This window comes from Camellia sinensis, chromosome 7 (assembly GCF_055761805.1).
Source record: "Camellia sinensis isolate YWXY chromosome 7, ASM5576180v1, whole genome shotgun sequence".
NCBI classification, from domain to species: domain Eukaryota; kingdom Viridiplantae; phylum Streptophyta; class Magnoliopsida; order Ericales; family Theaceae; genus Camellia; species Camellia sinensis.
Window position 1 is genome coordinate 176199557 of NC_138967.1, and position 21303 is coordinate 176220859.

A 21303-nucleotide genomic window follows, 5' to 3' on the forward strand; every position below is an offset into this window, starting at 1 on the left:
ATTCAATCCATTTAAAAATTTAAATTTAAATGGGTTAGCAGGATGCAATCATTTAAACTCATTGGTTAATTTAAATAAATTTAAACCAGTTTTGAATAGGTGAAATTGGGCAGATTCAAAATTTTGAGTAAAATTTGCCAATTCTAGCTACAACTTATGAAGTATTATTAACTTTCAGACCCAAATGTTGAAGAATAGGTAATCATTCCCTTTTTCTTTTCTTTTTTTCTTTTTCTTTTATGTTTTTATTTTATTTTATTTATTTGCAATCAATTAAAAAAAGAAGAATTTTGGTTCATATTCAGGCCCGGTCCTGAGATTTTCGGGGCCCAAAGCCAATAATCAATTACTAAAATTTTTGGGGCCCTTCACATTTTTTTTTATTGAATGAAAAAAAAATTAAGGTAAAGGACAAAAGATTTGCATTAAAATCACAAAAAATACTTAGCATTACATTGTAACAACTAATATATATCACTTGATCCTCGCTCTTCTTGCATTTTTAAAAGCAAATAAATCAATCATACTTGCATAATATAGTTTTTTTGCAAAATCATTTTCAATGGATAACAATGCTAATCCATTCAATCTTTCTTGTGACATGGTTGATCGAAGGTAATTTTTGATGATTTTTAACTTTGAAAAGCTTCTTTCCCCCGATGCAACTGTAATCGGAATAGTCAAAAGTATCCTGTAAGCAACCCATGAATTTGGAAAACAATGTGCCATCAACTGCAGATGATTGAGCACTTCAATTGGCTTATTGACTTCTTTTGGCAATCTCTCTTTCAAGACTTTTAGCTCCATCAATAAATCTCTTCCATCAATATCGGAAATCTCACCATGTTTTAAAAATTCTTCAAGGTTCACACATCCCGCCTTCAAAGATTCATCGCTGCACTTTTTCAAGTCAAACAAAAAGCCAAAGTTTGCCTCATATACTTTGAATTGTTCGAACTTATTTTTGAGTGAACAAAGGGCTTGATCAACAAAATAAAGGAAGTAACCAACTCTAAATGATTCTTCAGCCGACTGGGTCACCTCTCCGCTAACATTCTCATCAAATTGTTTCTTTCTAGAAATGATGCGCTTTTCAACAAATGTAGGTTCAATTCCCAATTCACTTGCCATTTCTTTAGGTTCAACCATAGCCTCCGTGAAACCAACTTCTCTATACATTGCAACATACTTAACAAGCCCATCTAGCTGCTTTACAACAACTGCTATATCCATATCTTCACTTTGAAGAAGCTTGCTAACAGAGTTCACATGAAACAACAAATTGTACCAAATTATAATACTAAACAAGAACTCAAAAGTCTCAAGTTCATGAGTTACCAGGGATTTAGCTTCACTTTTTGCAATCGAATCTGTGGTAGGATTATTGTACAAGTCAACTAAAGCATCTCTTATTTTTGAAGCATGGTATCTTAGTGGTTTAACACTTTCAATGCGACTTTCCCAACGCGTTTGCGACAATGACTTAACCGTGAGGCCTTCCTTTAGATTATCTTTTAAAATTGCCCAACGTTGAACGGAAGATGAAAACAATACATATATGCGTTGTACCACACCAAAAAAAGTTTTGCGTTAGAGCAAGAGTTGGCCATATCACAAAGCACAAGGTTAAGACTATGACAACCACACGGCGGATAGAATGCTCTAGGATTTACTTGAAGTACTCTTGATTGAACACCTTTGTTTTTGCCTTTCATGTTAGAGCCATTGTCGTATCCTTGCCCTCTTAAGTCACCAATATCAAGTTGAAAGTTAACTAATGCTTCTTGAAGTTTATCAAAAAGTCTCATCCCCGATGTATCATCCACATTCAAGAATTCCAAGAAGAACTCTTTCACTTTAATTGGACTTGTTGAGACATCCACGCATCGTATGACAAGAGACATTTGTTCTTGATGGCTTATATCTGGTGTACAATCAAGTATGACCGAAAAGTATTTTGCTAGTTTGATTATCGACAAAATTGTACTTTTGACTTCCCGGGCCAACATTTGTATCACCTCATTTTGAATTTTATTACTCAGATAATGGTAATGAATCTCACCCTTTTCTATCCGCCGCAAGTGTTGTTCCATCGTTGGATCAAACTTGCCAATCATTTCAATTATGCTTAAAAAAAGTCCATTGCTCTCTTCATAAATCTTCTCATGGCTTCCACGAAAAGGCAAATTATTCTTGGCAAGTGTCTTCACAACTGCAATTATCATCAATAAAACCCGTCTCAAGTCCTCTTTTTCTTTGTTAACTTGTTCTTGCATACTTTTATCTATTGTTTGATGCTTTCCCAATCTTTCCTCCAACTCAATCCATTTGCTCATGCAAGTAATGTGCTCGTTACCACTTTCATGGCCTTTAAGTCTCTCACCAATATTTCTCCAGTCTTTAAATCCTTCAGTAGCCAATTGAGTCTTATTTCCCTCTTGCTTAAACAACTTACAACAAAAGCAAAATACTCTATCCAAAAGTTCTAAGTATATCAGCCATGTCCTATCAAATTTTTCTCCATTTGGTAAATGCCGAATGTAATGAACAGGTGAGAAATGCCTATGCCTAGAAGAATCATTCTTAGGGAAGTTGAACTCACAATTTCTTCTCATGGGACCTCTTTCGACTAAAAGATCTCGTAAATTCTGGTCAATTATTTTCCAAGTCCCTGGATCATCTATATTTGAATGCTCACATTCCGTATTCATCTCATCATCTTGATTGGCTTCGACACTCCCAAATTCCCCATTTCCTTCTTTATCCACCAAATTTTCATTCTCATTATCCACCAAATTTTTATTCTCATTATTCACCAAAGTTTCAAATTCTTCACTATTTAAGTCTTCAACTGATTGTTCTATTTGTTTGTCACTTGTAAAGAATTTATCAATAACTCCTCTTTGACACTCGACTAATTTTTCGACTCTTTGCTTCTTTTTTCTTTTTACGAATCCAGACGGATAATTTCTTTTAAGGGTCATGATGAGCTGAGATCAAAATATTTTTTTTAGATCAAAATTCAAAACAAGAGCACCACCACTTAACAAAATATAAAACTTTTAAATTATGTGATGTGAACTATTAAACTTAAATGAATTCTTCTTGATGATGTAAATACCAATATTATAATAGCAATTAATTGGGCAAAAGACAAGACAAATATTTAATTAATTGAATAAAAAAAAATATTTACCTATGCTTACTGTGTTGAGATCAAAATATTTTTTTAAATCAAAATTCAAAATAAAAGCACCACCACTTAACAAAATACAAAACTTTTAAATTATGTGATGTGAACTATTATACTTAAATAAATTTTTCTTGATGATGTAAACACCAATATTATAATAATAATTAATTGTGCAAAAGATAAGATAAATATTTAATTAATTGAATAGAAAAAATAAAAAATAAAAAAAAATTACCTGTGCTACTGGAGCGCTTCTTCGTCTGGCTGCACAGATTCTTCTCCCTTGTTGGTGTGGTGTGGCTATCAAAGGGAAGGTTGATAGGGTTAGGACTTAGAAAAAAAATGGGCCTTTTAAGTTGGTTTGGGCCTTAAACTTTTGGCTTTTTAATAGGTCAACAAAATTAAGTTGATTTGGGCTTTTTTTTATTTTTTTTTGGACTCAAAACACACCTAACATATTATACTAACTTATAATAGGAGGGGGCCCTCATTTTGGGCCTATTTTGAGGGGTCCTAAGCCATGGCCTTGTGGGCCTATGGCCAGGGCCGGGCTTGTTCATATTGTCAATATGTAATATAAAGATAGATGTCTCGTTCCTCACGTGTGACTAAGATAAGAGGTGTGCTTTGCATCTTTATACCAACCTTTTGTTAGCTCTATCATCCACGTTGCAGTTTTGAGCAATTTGAAAATAAAATTATAAATTGAATGACAGATTAACGGACTTATAGGTCACTAGTTGATTTAAGATTTGCAACAAAAAAGAAATAATAAAATTAAAATTCTTATTAGGTAAAATCCTACAAAAATTCAAATACTGAGTAAAATAATATCTCATTTTGATATTTTATCTAAATTTTTTCAAAAATTTTGAATCTGGTGACATTGTCGACACTTTAAAATTAAATAATGACTTCGTAAAATATGTGATAATTATTTTATTTTTTTCGGGTATCACAAGATGTTCTCTGACTAGTAATTTTTTATTTCATAAATGTCAAATAATTATCGGAGATAAGCCTAAGAGATGACTTTAAAAGGAAGTGAAGATTGAAAAATAAAAACTCTTTTGAGATAAGCCCAATAGAAAAGGTTGTTCAAACGTGACGAGAAACAAACAAAGAAACAACTTATTGTTTATTATGGTGGTTATGAGAATATATCTTTTGAAAAATATTAAAAATAAATAGAAAGAAAATTAATGAAAAATTAAATAATAAAAAACTCATCATCATCATGTTATTTCCTTGTCTTATTTATTTATTTTTTTCAAAAATAATTTTTGAAAATAACTTTTTAGTGTTCATTTTTTCAATAAATAAATTTTGAAAACAAAATCAAACAAGATGAAAATATGTTGTATAGATTTAAAATTAATGTGATACTATATGTTACACACAAAATAAATTTACTTTACATATTTTATTTTCTGATAATTAGATTATTATTTGTTTATTTATTTATTTATTTTGAGTTAAACAATTATTTTGTCATGGCATATGAAATATAATTTGTCTTCTACCAGACCTTTGGAATTTTATCCACACTACCCACAGAATTTTAGTAAATACGGGGGCTGTTATGAGGATATATAAATATATGGTCATATATTACTTGGATCTTTGTCACCCGTCATTTGCTAGTTTTGGATAAGACTGTGTGCCGCACCCTATCTAATCCAGGAAAGTTTCTCAAGCCACTATACAGTGCTAGTGGCACTCCAGCTTTGGAAAAATTATTGAAAGGGTCTGGAGTGTCACGTTATCACAAATTTCACTCATTATAATTTGTCATGTCTCTCATATTCTTTAACTAATTCAATATAAATTTATGAATCTCATCTCTTCTACCAATTATAATATCATTGAGTATTATGTGACGATATTCCAAAATTAATTAATAACTTCTTTTAGTTTTGACTCATTGCACATAAGTGTGGTTTTATTTAAGTGTCATCTCCAATTGAAATAGCTAAATATATGTGTTATACGGCACAAAGTGATAAAGGTAAGATATGTTTTTGTGTGTTGAGTGTTTGTTAATTTAGAGAGTAAATGTGTACTTTAATAGTATATTTAAGTTATGTGTTGAAATGTAGTAGGTAGATGTAGTTAAGACCACCTCCGATGGTTCATCAATTTTGTTATTAAATTTAAATTTGATGAAAAAAATTCATTTTTTCCTGCTTCAATAGTTTCATCAAATAAGTATCAAATTGAGGATAGCAAAAAAAATTCACCAAATTGAGAATGCTGGGAGCTTTCATCAAATTACTGTTCATAGTCATTGAATTTTCACCACCGGATGTCCCTCGAATGACCGCTTCTAGGCAAAAATTTGTGAAAAAAATACATTAGCTGGTCGACCGATTGAATATCTACCTGGTCGACCAGTATTTCGATAAAAGTACGAAATCCTCCGTTAAAACACTTGATATCAAAGTTTTTACTCAAATTTAATATAAAAAAATAAAAATGAACCGTTGAAGATACTCATGTGTTAAAGTGTATTAGGTAGATGTGGGGTTCATTCAAATGTATATAAGTATATTTATATATATAATAAAATTATTATAATTATATTAAAAAAAATAGGTGTCATAGTATGATTTAAAAAAATAAAAAATGGGAATTTACATAAAAATTTTAATTTATGAACTTATAATCTATTAAATTTTAATTACTCCATCCGTCTCAAAATAATAGTCTTTTTTGAGAAATTTAATTTTTTTTTAGTAGTATAATTATTGCACTTAAAAAAAAATTGATTTTTCAAAATTAACCTTTGATAATACATTTTTTGGGGAATATCAATGTCATAATTATACTTTTTATGTTATTAATAAATTTAAAAGAGAACAAAATAAGAAACTTATATTATTTTTGTACTTGATTTTTGAAAATGGACTAATATTTTGGGACAATAAAAAATGGAATAAATCACTAATATTTTGGGACGGAGAGAGTAAGATTTTTTGGACAAGTGCTGCTATTAGTGCCCTATCAATTATTTTAGACCCTCTATTTCTTTGAACCCCCACTTATAAATTCTAAAATCCTTAAAATTTATTTTCTCTCCTCAAATAATACCAAAATTATCTTTGTGAGAACATTTCACCCATTCAATGGAATACACAACTCCACACCCCAAAAAGCATTTGTTCCAAAACTCTAACAAAACCCACAAATTCATCTTCATATACTTGTTCATAACCTGAGAAAATAAATGTTCGGTTACCTATTCTCAAACAAATAAACAATGTCCAAGCTTGTGTTCCCGAATTTCGGTTATATGTAGTCCCAAAAAATAACGAACAGTTTTTATTATTTTGTCATTTTGTCAAGAAACTTACCATTATAAGGAAAATCTCCTTTGAGTTAAGAACGCTATCAAAGTTATAAACCTCCTCTTAACTTTTATTGTTGTACTCCTTTCGTCTCATAGAGTTATGGTTGTTCGAAAAACTTCCACTTATTGTAATTGCTAGATAAGTATAGATAATCAAATGGTTGTCACCGTTACTGCCAGAATATTGCCGCCAAATGATTTTTAAGAGTAAGTAGGTTTTGAAGGTGAGATTTGGAAAAGATAAATGAGTGATGATGGATGCGGGTGCTCTCATAAACACTAACTCATGATATAGTGAGTTTGTGGGCTTAATTGTGAGATGGGGTGTCTCAAAATTATTCACTTTGCTTGGTTTGGGGTTTTGTAAAAACACTTTTCAGAAAATTCTATTTTGTTGTTTTCTGTAATTTTTCTTATTTTTACTGAATTTTTTAAATATTTTAAGCAATTTTTTTAATTTTTAGACACACCTAACATAAATATACTTAAAAAGTATAATTTTTGTGAAAAAACTCTTTAAAAAATTCACTAAATACCAAAAATACAAAAATTCAGCATATTTTTCATATATTTGTGTATTTATTAATTTTTTGAAATATTTTTTCACAAATATTTTACTTTTTATATATATCTAAGTAAGGTGCATCTAAAAAAGTTTAAAAAAATGCTTATAATTTTAAAAATATTCACTAAAAACAAAAACAAAAAATTCAATTTTTAAAAAACTAAATTCAGAAAACTGAAACCAAACACACTGATTGATGTCATTTTTAGTAATTTTATTTGAGATTATTATTGTAATAAAAAAACTAAAAATAGAGGGTTCAAAATAATTGATAAGGTACTAATAGCGAATCAGGATTCTCTCCTTGAGGACCTTAACCCTCTTTTTGGTTCAAATCAGGATTCACTAATAGCAACCCTCTTTTTGGACCTTAAAATCTCATTAAATTTTTCATAATCGAAATTGCTCTTCAAACAATAATTGTTCATCATTTATGATTATCTATAAAAAGAACATTATAATTTGACATTTATTTTGATTTTCAAAATTTCAAAATATCAACTTTCAAATTGAAAAAACTATAAATAAATTAAAAAAAAATTATGTGCAAAAAAAAACTAATATTTTCTTTTTTGAAAAAATTGAATTTTTTGTGCAAAACTGAAAATTTTGTGTCTATAAAAGGGCATGATGATAGAACATTAATGTGCACAAAAAAAAAACTTTAAAAATGAAAAAATTAATAATGTTCTCAGTTTTAAAATTTAAAAAAAAAACTGATAATATTCTCGATTTTATTGAATAGTTGAATCAAACCAATAAGTACAAAATCAAAAACGCTTAATCTCATACTCTATTTTTTTATTAGTTAGCAAAATAATTATCTAAAATATTATTATACAAAATTGATAATGTTTCTACTTTTAAAAATTAAAAAAATAATAATAATATTTTCAATATTACTAAATAAAATTTATTAATTCAAAAATCTTGAATAAAATTTAAGTTAACATAACATTTATAAATAGTATTTTTAAATAATTAACTCAATAAAAATACCTGCCAAGGCCCTCTGTCAAAAAGTGCAACACATGGGCCCCTGTCTCTTTCTCCACTCCCCCGTGGCTGCTAACTAAAAAAATTATTAATTGATCCTGAAATACAGTGGACTATATTTGAGATCAATCATAAATTTCATATCTTTTTATATTTTTTAGTCACTTAACATAAATTTATTACCTCTGCTCATTGGCTCCCCCACAGTTATCACACAGCTAACATTCCAACTTAGAGAGCACCATCGGAGACACTTTAATCTTGGTGTGTTACTTTGCAGCAAAAGAATTGGGGTGGCTGTTGTGCGGGGTGCACAGCAGTCACTGTTGTGCAACCATTTGGGCCATTTTCGGACTTTGATATTACCGATGGTTTTAACAAATCTGTGGGAGATGTTTTTTCATAAATAAAAAGATTTAAATATAATAATATGATTTTTTATGAATTTTTTATTTCAAAACTATTAAAAGTAAATTTATTTATAATAATAACATTATTATATTAATTTTGTGATATTTTTTTTGTATGAATAGAATTTTCCCTTTTATTTTATTTTTTTCTATTTGATGATCAATTTATTTCAAGTACAAGAAAGATATTGACAATATGAACTTCCAAAAAAAAAAAAAAATTAATGTATGAGTTTAGATAGAAATAAAGAAAGAAAAAAAAAATAATTTATATTTATTTTTCTCACCATTTTTTTATTTTTTTTATATAAATTCATAATTCAAACAAAGACTTAATTTATTTTTATTTTAATTAGTTTTAAGCAAGAAATGCACTTAAACAAATTTTCAGAATATAACAAAATCAACTTAAACGTCTCTACAGCAACTTGAGTGCTATGATCAAATTATTTTTCATCCAAAACAGTTTCCGTCAGGTTTAAAAACTAGTATTGTTATTTGTTTTGAAACCTAACATTGCGAAACAATATACACCCAAAAAAATATTATGAAACAAAAACATGACCAGAAATAGAAAATAAATGGAGTTACTAGGGTCCTGTTTGGAAAGTGAGTTTTTGGTTTTTTTTTGGCCTAAAATTTATAAAAGGATAAAATAAGATAAAATAGTCAATAAGATAAAATGACACATCAAACCAAACACATAATCATTTTTCTTTTTCTTTCACAAATATCATATCCAACTATAAAAAAAGAATAAAGCTTTGGACCCCCAATGGGGGTGCTGAGGTCGGCTGTGATTGGGCGAAAAAACTGTTTTTCTTTTTTTTTTCAGCCAATGATAGGCTGACACGTCACTGGGGGTTGTTAATGGGGGTCACCCCATTGGGGGTCGAAAGCATGACTGATAAAAAAAATCTAATTATCTTTTCAAATACAAAAATTTTAACTTACTAAAGTGACCAACTTTCTCAACAAGACTATAATAAATAAAATAATAAAACTCACCCCAAAAGTTAGAAAGTGCAAACAACTCATAATCGGGATAGCAATCACAATTGTGTAGTTGTGTGACTCGAATTTTAATAATTTGAGTCATTTACTTAAAATATATTGAGTGTAATATATTTTTTAAAAATTAAATTAGTTTGACATTAGTAACTCTTTTATCAAATTATATTTAACTTGTTTAGTTTTGGTTTTTAGAAAATACTTTTTAAAAAAATTTAATTTTTTACTTTTCGTATTTTTTTGTTTTTAATAATTTTTTTTTTTATATTTTATGGAATTTTTTTTTATTTTTTGACACATCTAACATAAATACACTTAAAAAGTATAATATTTTTGATTTTTTTTAAAAAGAAATCACTAAATACCAAAAATACAAAAAAAATATATATATATATATATATATGAAAATTCATTATATTTTTTGTATTTTGTGTATTTATTAATTTTTAAAAATATTTTTCACAAATATTATACTATTTAGATGCATCTAAGTAAGATGCATCTAAAAAAGTTTTTAAAAAAATTGCTTAAAATTTTAAAAATATTTACTAAAAACAAAAAAAATCAATTTCTAGAAAACTGAAACCAAACACATTAATTTATATTTAAAAAATAAAAAGTTAATTATCAAAAAATTCTAAAGTTTTACGTGTTTTTCCATTTAAACTCTAGTGTTTCAATTTTGACAAATTAAATCCTAAAATTTTATCCATATTTCAATTTGCCCCCTTTGTCTATCTCTGCCTGTATAGGGTAACAAAGGAGGTTTAAAGTGAAAAATACTAGAGTTTAAAGTGAAAAATGTGTGAAACTTTAGAGTTTTTTTTTTGCATAATTAACCATTTTCTTAAAATTAAAATCACTAAAAATAATAAAGGGTTAATTACAAAAGAAACTCTAATATTTTACATATTTTTCACTTAAAACTCTCTGTTTGTGCAGGTTTAAGGTGAAAAATATTAGGATTTAACGTAAAAAAATGCGTGAAACTTTGAAATTTTGTGTAATTAACCATTTTTTTAAAATTAAAATCACTAAAAACAATAAAAGTTTAATTACAAAATAAATTCCAAGATTCTACGTGTTTTTCACTTTAAAATTAAAATCACTAAAAACAATAAAAGTTTAATTACAAAATAAATTCCAAGATTTTAAGTGTTTTTCACTTTAAATCCTTTCTGTTATCTTAGAGCATCTCCAACGGTGTACCAAATGTTTCACCAAATCTGAGTAAAAAATGGGTCATTTCTTTAATTTGATACTTCGCGCTCCAACGGTTCAACATCAAATCCGTTTCATCAAATTTGTGCTGGGGCGGTTGGTTGACCGGCCGGTCGACCGGCCGGTCAACCGGTAACGGCAAAATTTTTTATTTTTTATTTTTTTTTTTTTACCGGTTTGAACTTTTTTTTTGAACTTTTTGAACTTTTGGTGGTCGACCGGGTGGTCAACCGGCCGGTCGACCGGGTGGTCGACCACCTAGGCAAAAAAATTTTTTTTTTTTTTTTTTTTGACTGGTTTCAACCTTTTTGTGAACTGTCTGAACTTTCTCTGGGGCGACCGGTTGGTTAACCGGTTGGTCAACCGGATGGTCGACCCGTTCGTCTCATCCCAACGGTTAGGAACAGTGTTTTGGTGAAATGCTTCGCCTGCACTCAGTTTGGTACCATTTTTGCTGAATTCTGGATTTGATATCGATTTGGTGAAAACGTTGGAGCTTAAAAAAGTGATTTTTTCACCAAATTTTAAATTTGATGCCAGGTTTGGTTCACCGTTGGAGATGGTCTTATATAGACAGAGATAGATGGAGAGGACAAATTGAAATACAAATGAAATTTCAAAATTTAATTTGTCGAAATTGAAATACTGAGATTTAAAATGAAAATACGTGAAACCTTAGAATTTTATTTTGTGTGTAATTAATCCAAAAAAAAAATACTAAGTATAATTTTATAAATAAAATTAAATACAAATGTAATTTAATAAAGAGAATATCAATATCTAATTAACTTAATTTTTTTTATTATATTACATTTAATATATTTTAAAAATAAATAATTTAAATTATCAAAATAAAAATTCAAAATAATTTCAAATAACCACATAACAGTCATCCCGTTCCATTTTCTGAGTAAGACTCAGCCGTTTGGTGAATGAAGCAACATTTATTGACCCATAAACGTAGGACTGAGGAAGGGACCGTGAAATTCGTAATTCGATTTAATTCAGTTCAATTTAGTAGGTTTGGATTGATTTTTTGAATCCGTGGTTCAGTTCTGGATTGAAAAATTAAAAATCCGTAATTCACGGATTGATTCCGGATTGAATCCCACGGTTCCGGATTGGAACCGATCTGGACCGTATACAAATAGTCTATATTTTTATTATACACCCTCCTGCATAGTATCTTCTCTTATTTCATATAAAATTTAAATCCAAACCTAAACTTGCATAGTATCTTCTTTTATTACTTTTGTTTGCTAGTTTTTAGTGTTAATTTATAATGGTCTAAATACTTATGGTGAAACTAGTTTCTTTATGGTTGTTTAAATTCTAGAACAGTTTGTCGATATTATGAAAAGACATATTGCTATTGTAAAACTAATATGGTACTATATTTATATTTTTATAAAAATTAAGTGTTATATATATATATATTTTTGTTATTTAATTATATAAATCCGTGGTCCTAAACCGATCCAATCCATATTTAAATGGATTGGTTCGGATTGATTCCACGATTTAAACGGATTGGATTGGTTTCAATTTTTCAGAATCCGTAGATAACAGATTAGTTCTGGTTTTACTCCAATCTGGTTCAATCCGGACCATGCTCACCCCTACATAAACGCACCCACATTGATAAATTGTAATAGAATAATGCTATATATATATATATATATATATCAATTAGTATATTAATTAATGTATCAATTGATGATATGATATAATTTAAGAGGTTTTTAGAATTTATAATGTGATTAATGAGTAAGGTCAATAATAATGTCATAAATAATATTGATACACTAGTTAATACATTAATTAGTACATATTGCACCACCAATTGTAATAAGAAAAATTAACTTTCAATTATTAAATATATAAAAAATTAAAATTAAAACCTAAGATAATATATTATTATGAATAAAATTTTAAAACTAATTTTTATAATTTCAAACATTTTTTCCGAAACCAACCCAACCCCACCAACGTGGAGATAGCAATTATGATTATAAAATAAGTAAATAAATAAATAAAAAATAAATAAATTATATATACCTCTCTCGAAATTTAGTTAAATTATAAATATCTTTCTGAGATTTTAAAAATTACAAATACTCTTGAGGTTTAATTTTTATAATAAATTACCCTTGAAATTTATATTTTTATAATAATTTGTCCCCTAATTTATTATATAAATAGTACTTTTAGAGAATATCTGTAATTACTCAAATTTCAAAAAATACTTGTAATTTTGTTAAAGTTGAAGGGTATATGTAATTTACCCTAAAAGAAACGAAGAGGATAAAGACAGGCATAGGAAAACGAGAAACCTTATCCATCGTCAGCATGACTCTTCTTCACCAATTCAAATCAATCCAAACAACGAGAAAATATCCTGTACGTCTCTCAAATATCCTATTTAATAAGTCGGCTGACTTCCCTTCCATCTTAATCGGATTAGAGTATACTGTTGAGTTTATAAAAATTCATCACAGATTCTGTTTTAATAATTTGAATATTTAAATATGTAAAAATTATTGAGTATTATATTCTTGTAAAAAGTTATATTAATCAGATATCGATAATTATGTGATCAAATTAGTTTTGCATAAAAAATGAACGGTAAAAAAATAAAAAAATTACAAAAATCTAATTCGATGAGATAGTTATTAATATTCGATCAACGTGAGTTTTTATAAACATATAGTACTAAACGATTTTTACATATTAAATAATTTAAATTATTAAAATAAGATCTTTGGTAAGTCTATATGGGCATGTTTGATTGGAAGGATTAAAGTATGGGATTAGGATTATTAATCCATGGGCCCAACCATCCTATGTTTGTTTTGACATTTGGTTTAGGACTATTAATCCAATGGATAATTAATCCAACAAATTTGTAGGATAATTAGTAATGGGGTAGGGGTGGGATAATTAATACCACACTAATTTGATAGGATTATTAATACCTCACTATTAGTATTGTGAATCAAACATGACCTATGAGTCTAATAATACTTTACAACCTCATCACGGATTAAAAGGAAGTCCAACCCATCTTATTAGTCATGTAATTATTATTTTTTATTTTTTCTTTCATTATATTTTACATAAAAAAAAAAATAAAAAAAAATCACCTACTCTACTCTGTTACGGGCACAATCACATGGTAGGAGGGAGCTACCAGATAATTTCTCCCAAACAACACCTCTCACCGAAAACGATAACAGCGACCGCGACCGCTCACGCGCCTACCCCTTCCTCTCTCCCTTTCTCTATATAAGGTTACTTCATTCCTTTGTCTACAAACACTATGCAAACAAGCATATTTTGATATATTAATATTAATTTTAATAAGCTGAGTGAGTATTTTGTTTTTTGGATCAAATCTTAGTGAGAATTAGATCGAAAGGTTTTTGAAATTGATTTGTGTTTTGGAATATTGTAGAGAGAGAGAAGAAGAAGAAGGAGGAGGAGGAGGAGGAAAGGATGTTGGCGATATTTCATAAGGCGTTTGCACATCCGCCGGAGGAGCTGAACAGTCCGGCATCGAAGAAACAGAAGCAACCTGTGGAGACTCTGAATGACTTCTTGTCTGCTCATTCTTACCCTAAAAACGCTTTCTCTATGACCTTTGGAGACGCCGCCGTCCTCGCTTATGCCCGACCCGACACCTCCTTTTTGCATCATCAGAGGTACCCCCCTCCCCTCTCTGTCTGTCTCCACCTAATTGTGTTGGTTTTTTTAGGGGAAAAACAGTGGGGTAATAAAAAAAATTACAAAATTATGAAAAAAATATAATATTTTAAATTAAAATGTATAAAATTTATCACTGATTTATAAATTTTTTTTGTCTTGTTTTTTAACGCCTTAACTAATCTTGGATAACCACCGGGGTGGTGGCCTAATAGAGAAAGCAGTTCTCTCCACAGGGTAATCCAGGTTCGGTTCGATTTTTCTGAGAATGCGAAATGGATGGATTTTTCCGTTGAGTCTCTTGAGACGTAATCCAGGTTCGGTTCGAATTCTGAGAATGTGAAATGGATGGATTTTTCCGTTGAATCTCTTGGAGACCTTGCAAGTGTGACTGAGTTCCATTGGGGCCTTGAATCTCTTCCTATAAGTTGATTCCTATAAGTGATTAAATTTGACTCACAATCGATTATTTCGAGGTCACGATCTACAGATGCGTTGACGAGCAGATAACATCCGTTTTTCCATGTTAAGAGAAAAAAAAAAACAAACTAATCTTTGATACTAAGGCCTTGGGAAGAGTAAATAAAGGTTTGTTTGCCGTGTCCTAAATAAGTGTATTTTTTGTCTTTTTGAATTAAAAAATGGAGGGAGAAAAAATAGATATTTGGGTTAATTTTTTGACTTTTTATGAAAAAATGTGTAGTAAAAAATTATAAAAATTAGTTTGTAAGAGATAATTAAAATTGGAAGTTGTGCAGCCGTAATTGTTAATTTTTGGTGAATAGTGTTAACTTTTTAACTTTTTGAGTAATTTTTTGACTTTTTAGCTTATTCTGGACTTGCTAAACTTGGCCTAAGTCTACATTTTTTATCTTTTTATCTTTTTTAGGTCACATTAATTAATATCTCCTCTTTATTTTTCTGCACATCTTTTTATAAAAAGTCAAAAAATTCACTTATTTGGAACATCTCGAACAACCCCTAATTTCACCGCCTACTTGAGACCCATTTAAAGCCACACCTGATACTTGTACCGTTTGAGAGGAAGGTTTTCAGGCTTTGGGCTATTTTGAGAAGATGGTAGGTTTTTAGGCTTTGGGCTATTTTGAAAAGATGGTTATAATCCGTTTATTGGTAAAAAATTACTTATAAGCAGTTTTTTTTGTAAGAGAGGAAGTGAGTTATAATCTGAGAAGTGGATTATAACCCACCTCCCAAAATAGGCTTAGTCACAAAAAATAAAATAGATTATTTTAGTTATAACAAACAAAACATTACATTCAATCCATAATCATTACACTATTCTCTCACAAAAAAAGTCAAAAAGTCTTTTTCAAATCAAGTTTTTAACTCAGGTTAAAATAGTCAAAAAAAAATTAAAAAGTCAATTCACTTCCCAAACGGTGGCTGATATTGTTTGTTACAGCCTATTATAAGTTAAAAATTAAGAATTAAAAAGTAGTAATTAAAAATATTTCTTCTTTAGTTTTAAATAAGTAATATTTTTTTAAATTTATTTAAGTTATTTTTAGTTAAAAAAATTATAAGTAGAAATTATACTAAGCCTGTGTTTGGCAAGTGGGTTTGTAGGCTTTTTTGGCTATTTTAGCCACAAAAAATAAAATATGCTATTTTAGCCATAACAAACAAAACATCACATCCAACCCATAATCATTACATTCTTCTCTCACAAAAAAACTCAAAAAAGCCAAAAAGTTAAAAAGTCCTTCCCAAACCAAGCTTTTAATCCTAGACTAAAATAGCCAAAAAAGTTAAAAAGCCAAAAAATTAAAAAGCCAATCCACTTTCCAAACGGAGGCTAAAAAGCTGATTGGGGGCTATGAGACCTGGAGAAGCACACACAGGCTTCCAGTTGTAACCACTAAGGTGCCACCTAATTTGCATCGGTGCCGACATTAGATATAGGAGCATTAATTTCTCAATACGGGGTGTTTTAATAAGTTGTAAAAAGTTAATTTTGAATATTTTTTAAAATTTTTTAACTTTTTGAGGAGTGATTTAAGAAGTTGGTAAAAAATTAATTTTTTATTTTTTAGTTTAATATTTATTTATAGTGTCAAATCAAATTAAAATGACTAAAATATCTTTATTCAACATAAGAAATTTTTTTTTATAGGTCTTAATTTGTAATTTTACACCTGCGTTTTTAGCACTTGTTAAGCCAATTTTTTGGCCTTTTTGACACTTGCGTTTTTGGACCTTTTAGCCAAAAACGTGGCTTTTTGCTATGTTCCTAAAATGGCATTACGTATCGGGACGTTTGGAGAGTTGTTATTTTAATAAGTTATTTTAATTTTTGATTATTTTAGTAAGTTAAAATTTTTGAGTATATTTGGTTTGGTCTTGGGAGAGTAATTTTTAAAAATTATTTTGGAAAAAGAGTTTAGAAATTTTTTTGGTTTGTTTTGTTGTATATTTTGAAAGTAATTTTGGAGTTTTGAAGTTTGGAATGATTTGATATTTTGTTATAAATATGTAGATGTGTGTGAGAGAAAAATTGATTGAGAATGAGAGATGAAAGAGAGAAAAAGTGATTGACTGATAGGTAAGAGAGAGAATGATTTTGGAAATTGTTTTGAAAAATTTACAAACCAAACAAATTTTTTAGAATTTTTTTTCCAAAATCACTCTACAAATTCAAATCAAACATACCATTTATGTTTAAAATGATAGTTGGATTTTTTTTAATTGGATGTGAAGTTTATAAGAGAAAAAGTAAAATGATTATGGTTTTGATGTGACATTTGTCTTATTGATTATTTTAACTTATTTTGTTATTTTGTAAATGTTAGTCCAAAAAATTAAAAACAGCTTTTGCCAATCACCCCCATCATTTCTTATAATATTGGTTTTTAAGGTTAATTACACTTTTTTTTTAAATAGTAAATTAGAGAAAATATGATATAATGATTGAAATTAATATCAATACTGAAATAAATAAAGAGAAATTTCTATTTTAATTGAAAATACATAATATATATATATATATATATATTTAATTTTACCATTATTGCATTCCAAATGTTATGTATTCCATTTTAAGTTGAGAGATGTCATATGAGTTATTATAATATTTTATTGACATAGATAACAGATTCTTAACAAAAGATTGACTAATACAAATTGAACGTTCAATGTGATAAATTATTTTTTTAATTGAAATATAAAAAATAAAATTGAGTAATAATTTTTCTTATTTATTATCAAAATATATATAACATTTCTATATAAAAGATTTGGCTCCAAATATAATTCAATTAGGCATTGAGCCCACTCTAATGGTTGGAGCTATGTATTTTAGCCGCTCTTGTATGTAGATGTATATATAATAAAAATAAATCAGATTCATTCGATAATTTTAGTAACAAAACAATATAATTATAATTAGGGCAAATTACACTTACATTCCCTGAGGTTTGGGTTTAATACATATCACTCCTGGCGTTTGGGAAATTACACTATCCCCCGTCATTGTAATTATTTAGACGGAATAAAGACATTGAACTCATGCATTTTTTCTATTTTTGCTTTGCTTTGCTTTACTTTCTCTTTTTTCCTCATTTCTTTTATTTTTTTTTAATGTAATTTTTTCTGTTTTTTACTAAGAGTTGTTACTTTTTATATAAGAATGGGGGTTTGTAAAATGAGACTATTAATCACAGGGATAGAAATGTAATTTCTAAAATGTCAGGGGTGGGTATTAATTAGACCAAACCTCAAGGGGTGTCAATGTAATTTACCCTTATAATTATGTCAATATAATTTATTCAAGTATAATTTAGGACTTGTAAAATGAATAATTCAATGGGATTAGTGATACATCCTTCAAATTCAACTAGACTTGTGTACACTTGTATTTTCAAATAATTGAAATGAGAAAAGCTTTATAATCTTATTATTAATGTGGATAAGTGATTAAGTGCAGGTTGTTTTGTGGGTTTGATGATATATATTGCATCTTCTTGGGGAGCTTGAACAACCTCTGCTCACTAATCAGACAATATGGGCTATCAAAGGGCACCGATGAGGCCTTGTTTGTCATTGAAGCTTACCGGACCCTCCGTGACCGCGGCCCATACCCACCCGACCAGGTTGTGAAGGATCTGGAAGGAAGCTTTGCCTTTGTTGTCTATGATAGCAAAACTGGAACTGTTTTTACTGCTCTGGTATCTTCACTCGTGACTCCAAATTATTAGAACACTTATTTCAAGAGTTTTTAAAATTTTACATTTTTTTTTTCAGGGTTCTGATGGTGGAGTTAAGCTGTACTGGGGTATTGCTGCTGATGGCTCTGTGGTTATTTCTGATGATTTGGAGGTCATCAAAGCTGGCTGTGCCAAATCATTTGCTCCCTTCCCAACAGGTAATTGCAATGGCTATTTTGGTCGAGCAATGATATATAAATACTATATATATACAAAATGACTTGTCTATAGTGGAATTTATATTACTTTGAATTATAGTATTCACCAAAATATAAAAATTTCACACTCATCTTAGTTTGATGATGAATTGTATTTGAAATTTTTATTATGAAGAGTATTTTTCAATTTGGTCAATTACACTAGAATTTAACCGAGGTGGTTAAATGTACTGAAAACAATAAAAACACATCAATTTTTCAAGGAGAGTTCACAAAGCACTCTATTTATCTTACACACTACCAACACAAATACATGTGTATTTATTAAACAATAATTACAGCTCAGAAAAGAGAGGAAAAAAAAATCGCTGCTTAATTGACACAATTGAAGTGTTTGGAACTGTGCTCTTGCAATAGCGAGTGTAGAAATAATTTCTTTGGAGTGCCCTACAGAATCATCAAATGGACATACCATGTATTGCAAAATCACGGAAAATCCAAACAATTGAAACTCAATTGCATTATTATTAGAAGATAAAAAGTATGGGTTGTGTGCAGGATGCATGTTCCACAGTGGAGGAGGATTGATGAGTTTTGAGCATCCAATGAACAAGATGAAAGCAATGAAGAGGATTGATAGTGAAGGGGTTGTGTGTGGTGCCAGCTTCAAGGTGGATGTCTTCACTAGGGTTAACAGCATCCCTCGTACTGGAAGTGAGGCCAATTGGTCTGAATGGGACGCTCATTAATCTTTTCTAACTATTTGCTAAGCCATTAACTGTTGTTGTTGTTGTTGTTGTTGTTTTGGTTGTTGCTGTTGTTGTAGACTGGTAGTAGTTTGTGTTAAGCTTGGCAATGGGTGTCTCTGATGTTGTTTAATTCCAAAATAATTTATACATAAATAAAGAGTTTTTTATGTTTCGAATGAGGATGTCAAATGGATCTAGTTGGAATGGCTAAGAATCTTTTGTTATCAAATATCTCTTTGCAAGTGTTTTTGACTTGGACAAATTAAGATATTGATTGAGGACATGAGATTTCAAATGTAATAGGCATGCGATCTTTTTATGTCAAGTGGTTGACCACTATTTTGTCTAAAAGCAATAGTTCTATGAATCCAGACAAAAACAACTAGAACAGGTCCAGAATTTGAAATTAAAGGTTGTGGATGTGGTTCCACAACTACGACTTTAATTTTACACTATAAATTTAACATTCTAGGATATATATATATATATATATATTTTTTTTTTTTTACACCCCCCGTAATAGACTTTTCCTATCTAAGATGTATATGTTGCTGTTTTGGATAAGAATAGAAATGCATGTTCTATTGCTTACAATCTTAAATTATTGATCACTGTCATAGTTAAGCAATTATAAATGAATTAAATTTATTATGAGTAAATTACACAAACCTCATTATTATGAGTGAGATAATTATATCAACTTCCCCTCTAAAAGGACAAACATTATGAACTTGAGGGAAGGGGTAAATGGCCGGCTGAAAAATGTTTGGGACCCAATGAATGAGGATTTTCATGACCCTCACTAATATATTAATCATTGATGTGTTTGAATTTTTTTTAAGGGTTGTGTCTGACAGTAATATGATTGATTCAGATCATTTTAGGAGCTGTGGAGATTGTGTTTTGTGGGAGTCTATCATTACTAATGGCCAGCTACCACCATTTCCACTCTTTAGTCCCTTCCCCCACCCAACCGACAACTGCATCTACCTAATCCCTAGTACGGCAACCATCTAAACACCAGCTCCTTCCCACTGCGACTCTGATTCCCTACCTTTGTTGTTGGGAAATGACTGATAAAAGTTACTTGTACTTGGTGCAAGTGTAACATGTGCACGTGTACAAGTGTAATACATGCACAATACAAATGACTAGTGTGATGACTCACAAAATTTGTACTTGCAACGGATACAATTAGCACTTGTGCTTGTACACATTTTGTAACAACAAAAGGTAGAGAGCTAGAACTCGGGGAAAGCAAATGAGGGTATGATAGTGTAACAACCCTCATCACTGTTTACCGATTAACCACTGATTACTGCTAAACTAAGACTGATTATGACTGATAATTGAATTGATCGAAATACTGAACTGACTGATTGAAATCCGAAACTGATTGACTGACTGTATCTGTTTAAAGGCATTTTCTATCTGTTGATTATTAATTGATCTGTTCATGTTTTTGTGTTTAAACTGCAAATTGAAGGCCTTATCGGCGGCCAAACCAAAAATTGATTGATGTTTTGAGATCATTGGAATTTATATGATTTTATGGTATATTTAATTGAAAATTGATTTGGTATGATTAAACTAGACTAAATATTGATAATTGCCTAGTTTGACTTAATCACCATAATGCCATTGTTAGTGGGTCATGTAGGCTAAACATATTAGAGCCTTTGTACACTTGATCAAAACACTCCCATCAGCTTTTTTTTTGTTG

At 29.3% G+C, this 21303-nt stretch overlaps 2 protein-coding genes across 2 annotated transcripts; one reads left to right on the plus strand and one right to left on the minus strand.

Moving 5' to 3' along the window:
- Nucleotides 1-559: 559 nt before the first annotated feature.
- Nucleotides 560-2984, minus strand: LOC114275213 (uncharacterized). Its single transcript, XM_082881393.1, has 3 exons — nucleotides 1643-2984; nucleotides 751-1511; nucleotides 560-691 (listed from the first exon to the last, which is right to left on the minus strand). Exons 1-3 carry the CDS (start codon nucleotides 2982-2984, stop codon nucleotides 560-562), a joined length of 2235 nt encoding a protein of 744 aa, XP_082737519.1.
- A 10816-nt stretch (nucleotides 2985-13800) lies between these two features.
- LOC114321965 (aluminum induced protein with YGL and LRDR motifs) lies at nucleotides 13801-19756 on the plus strand. The gene is made up of 4 exons (XM_082879929.1): nucleotides 13801-14446; nucleotides 18394-18634; nucleotides 18711-18831; nucleotides 19390-19756. Exons 1-4 carry the CDS (start codon nucleotides 14241-14243, stop codon nucleotides 19578-19580), a joined length of 759 nt encoding a protein of 252 aa, XP_082736055.1. The 5' UTR covers nucleotides 13801-14240; the 3' UTR covers nucleotides 19581-19756.
- Nucleotides 19757-21303: the final 1547 nt, after the last annotated feature.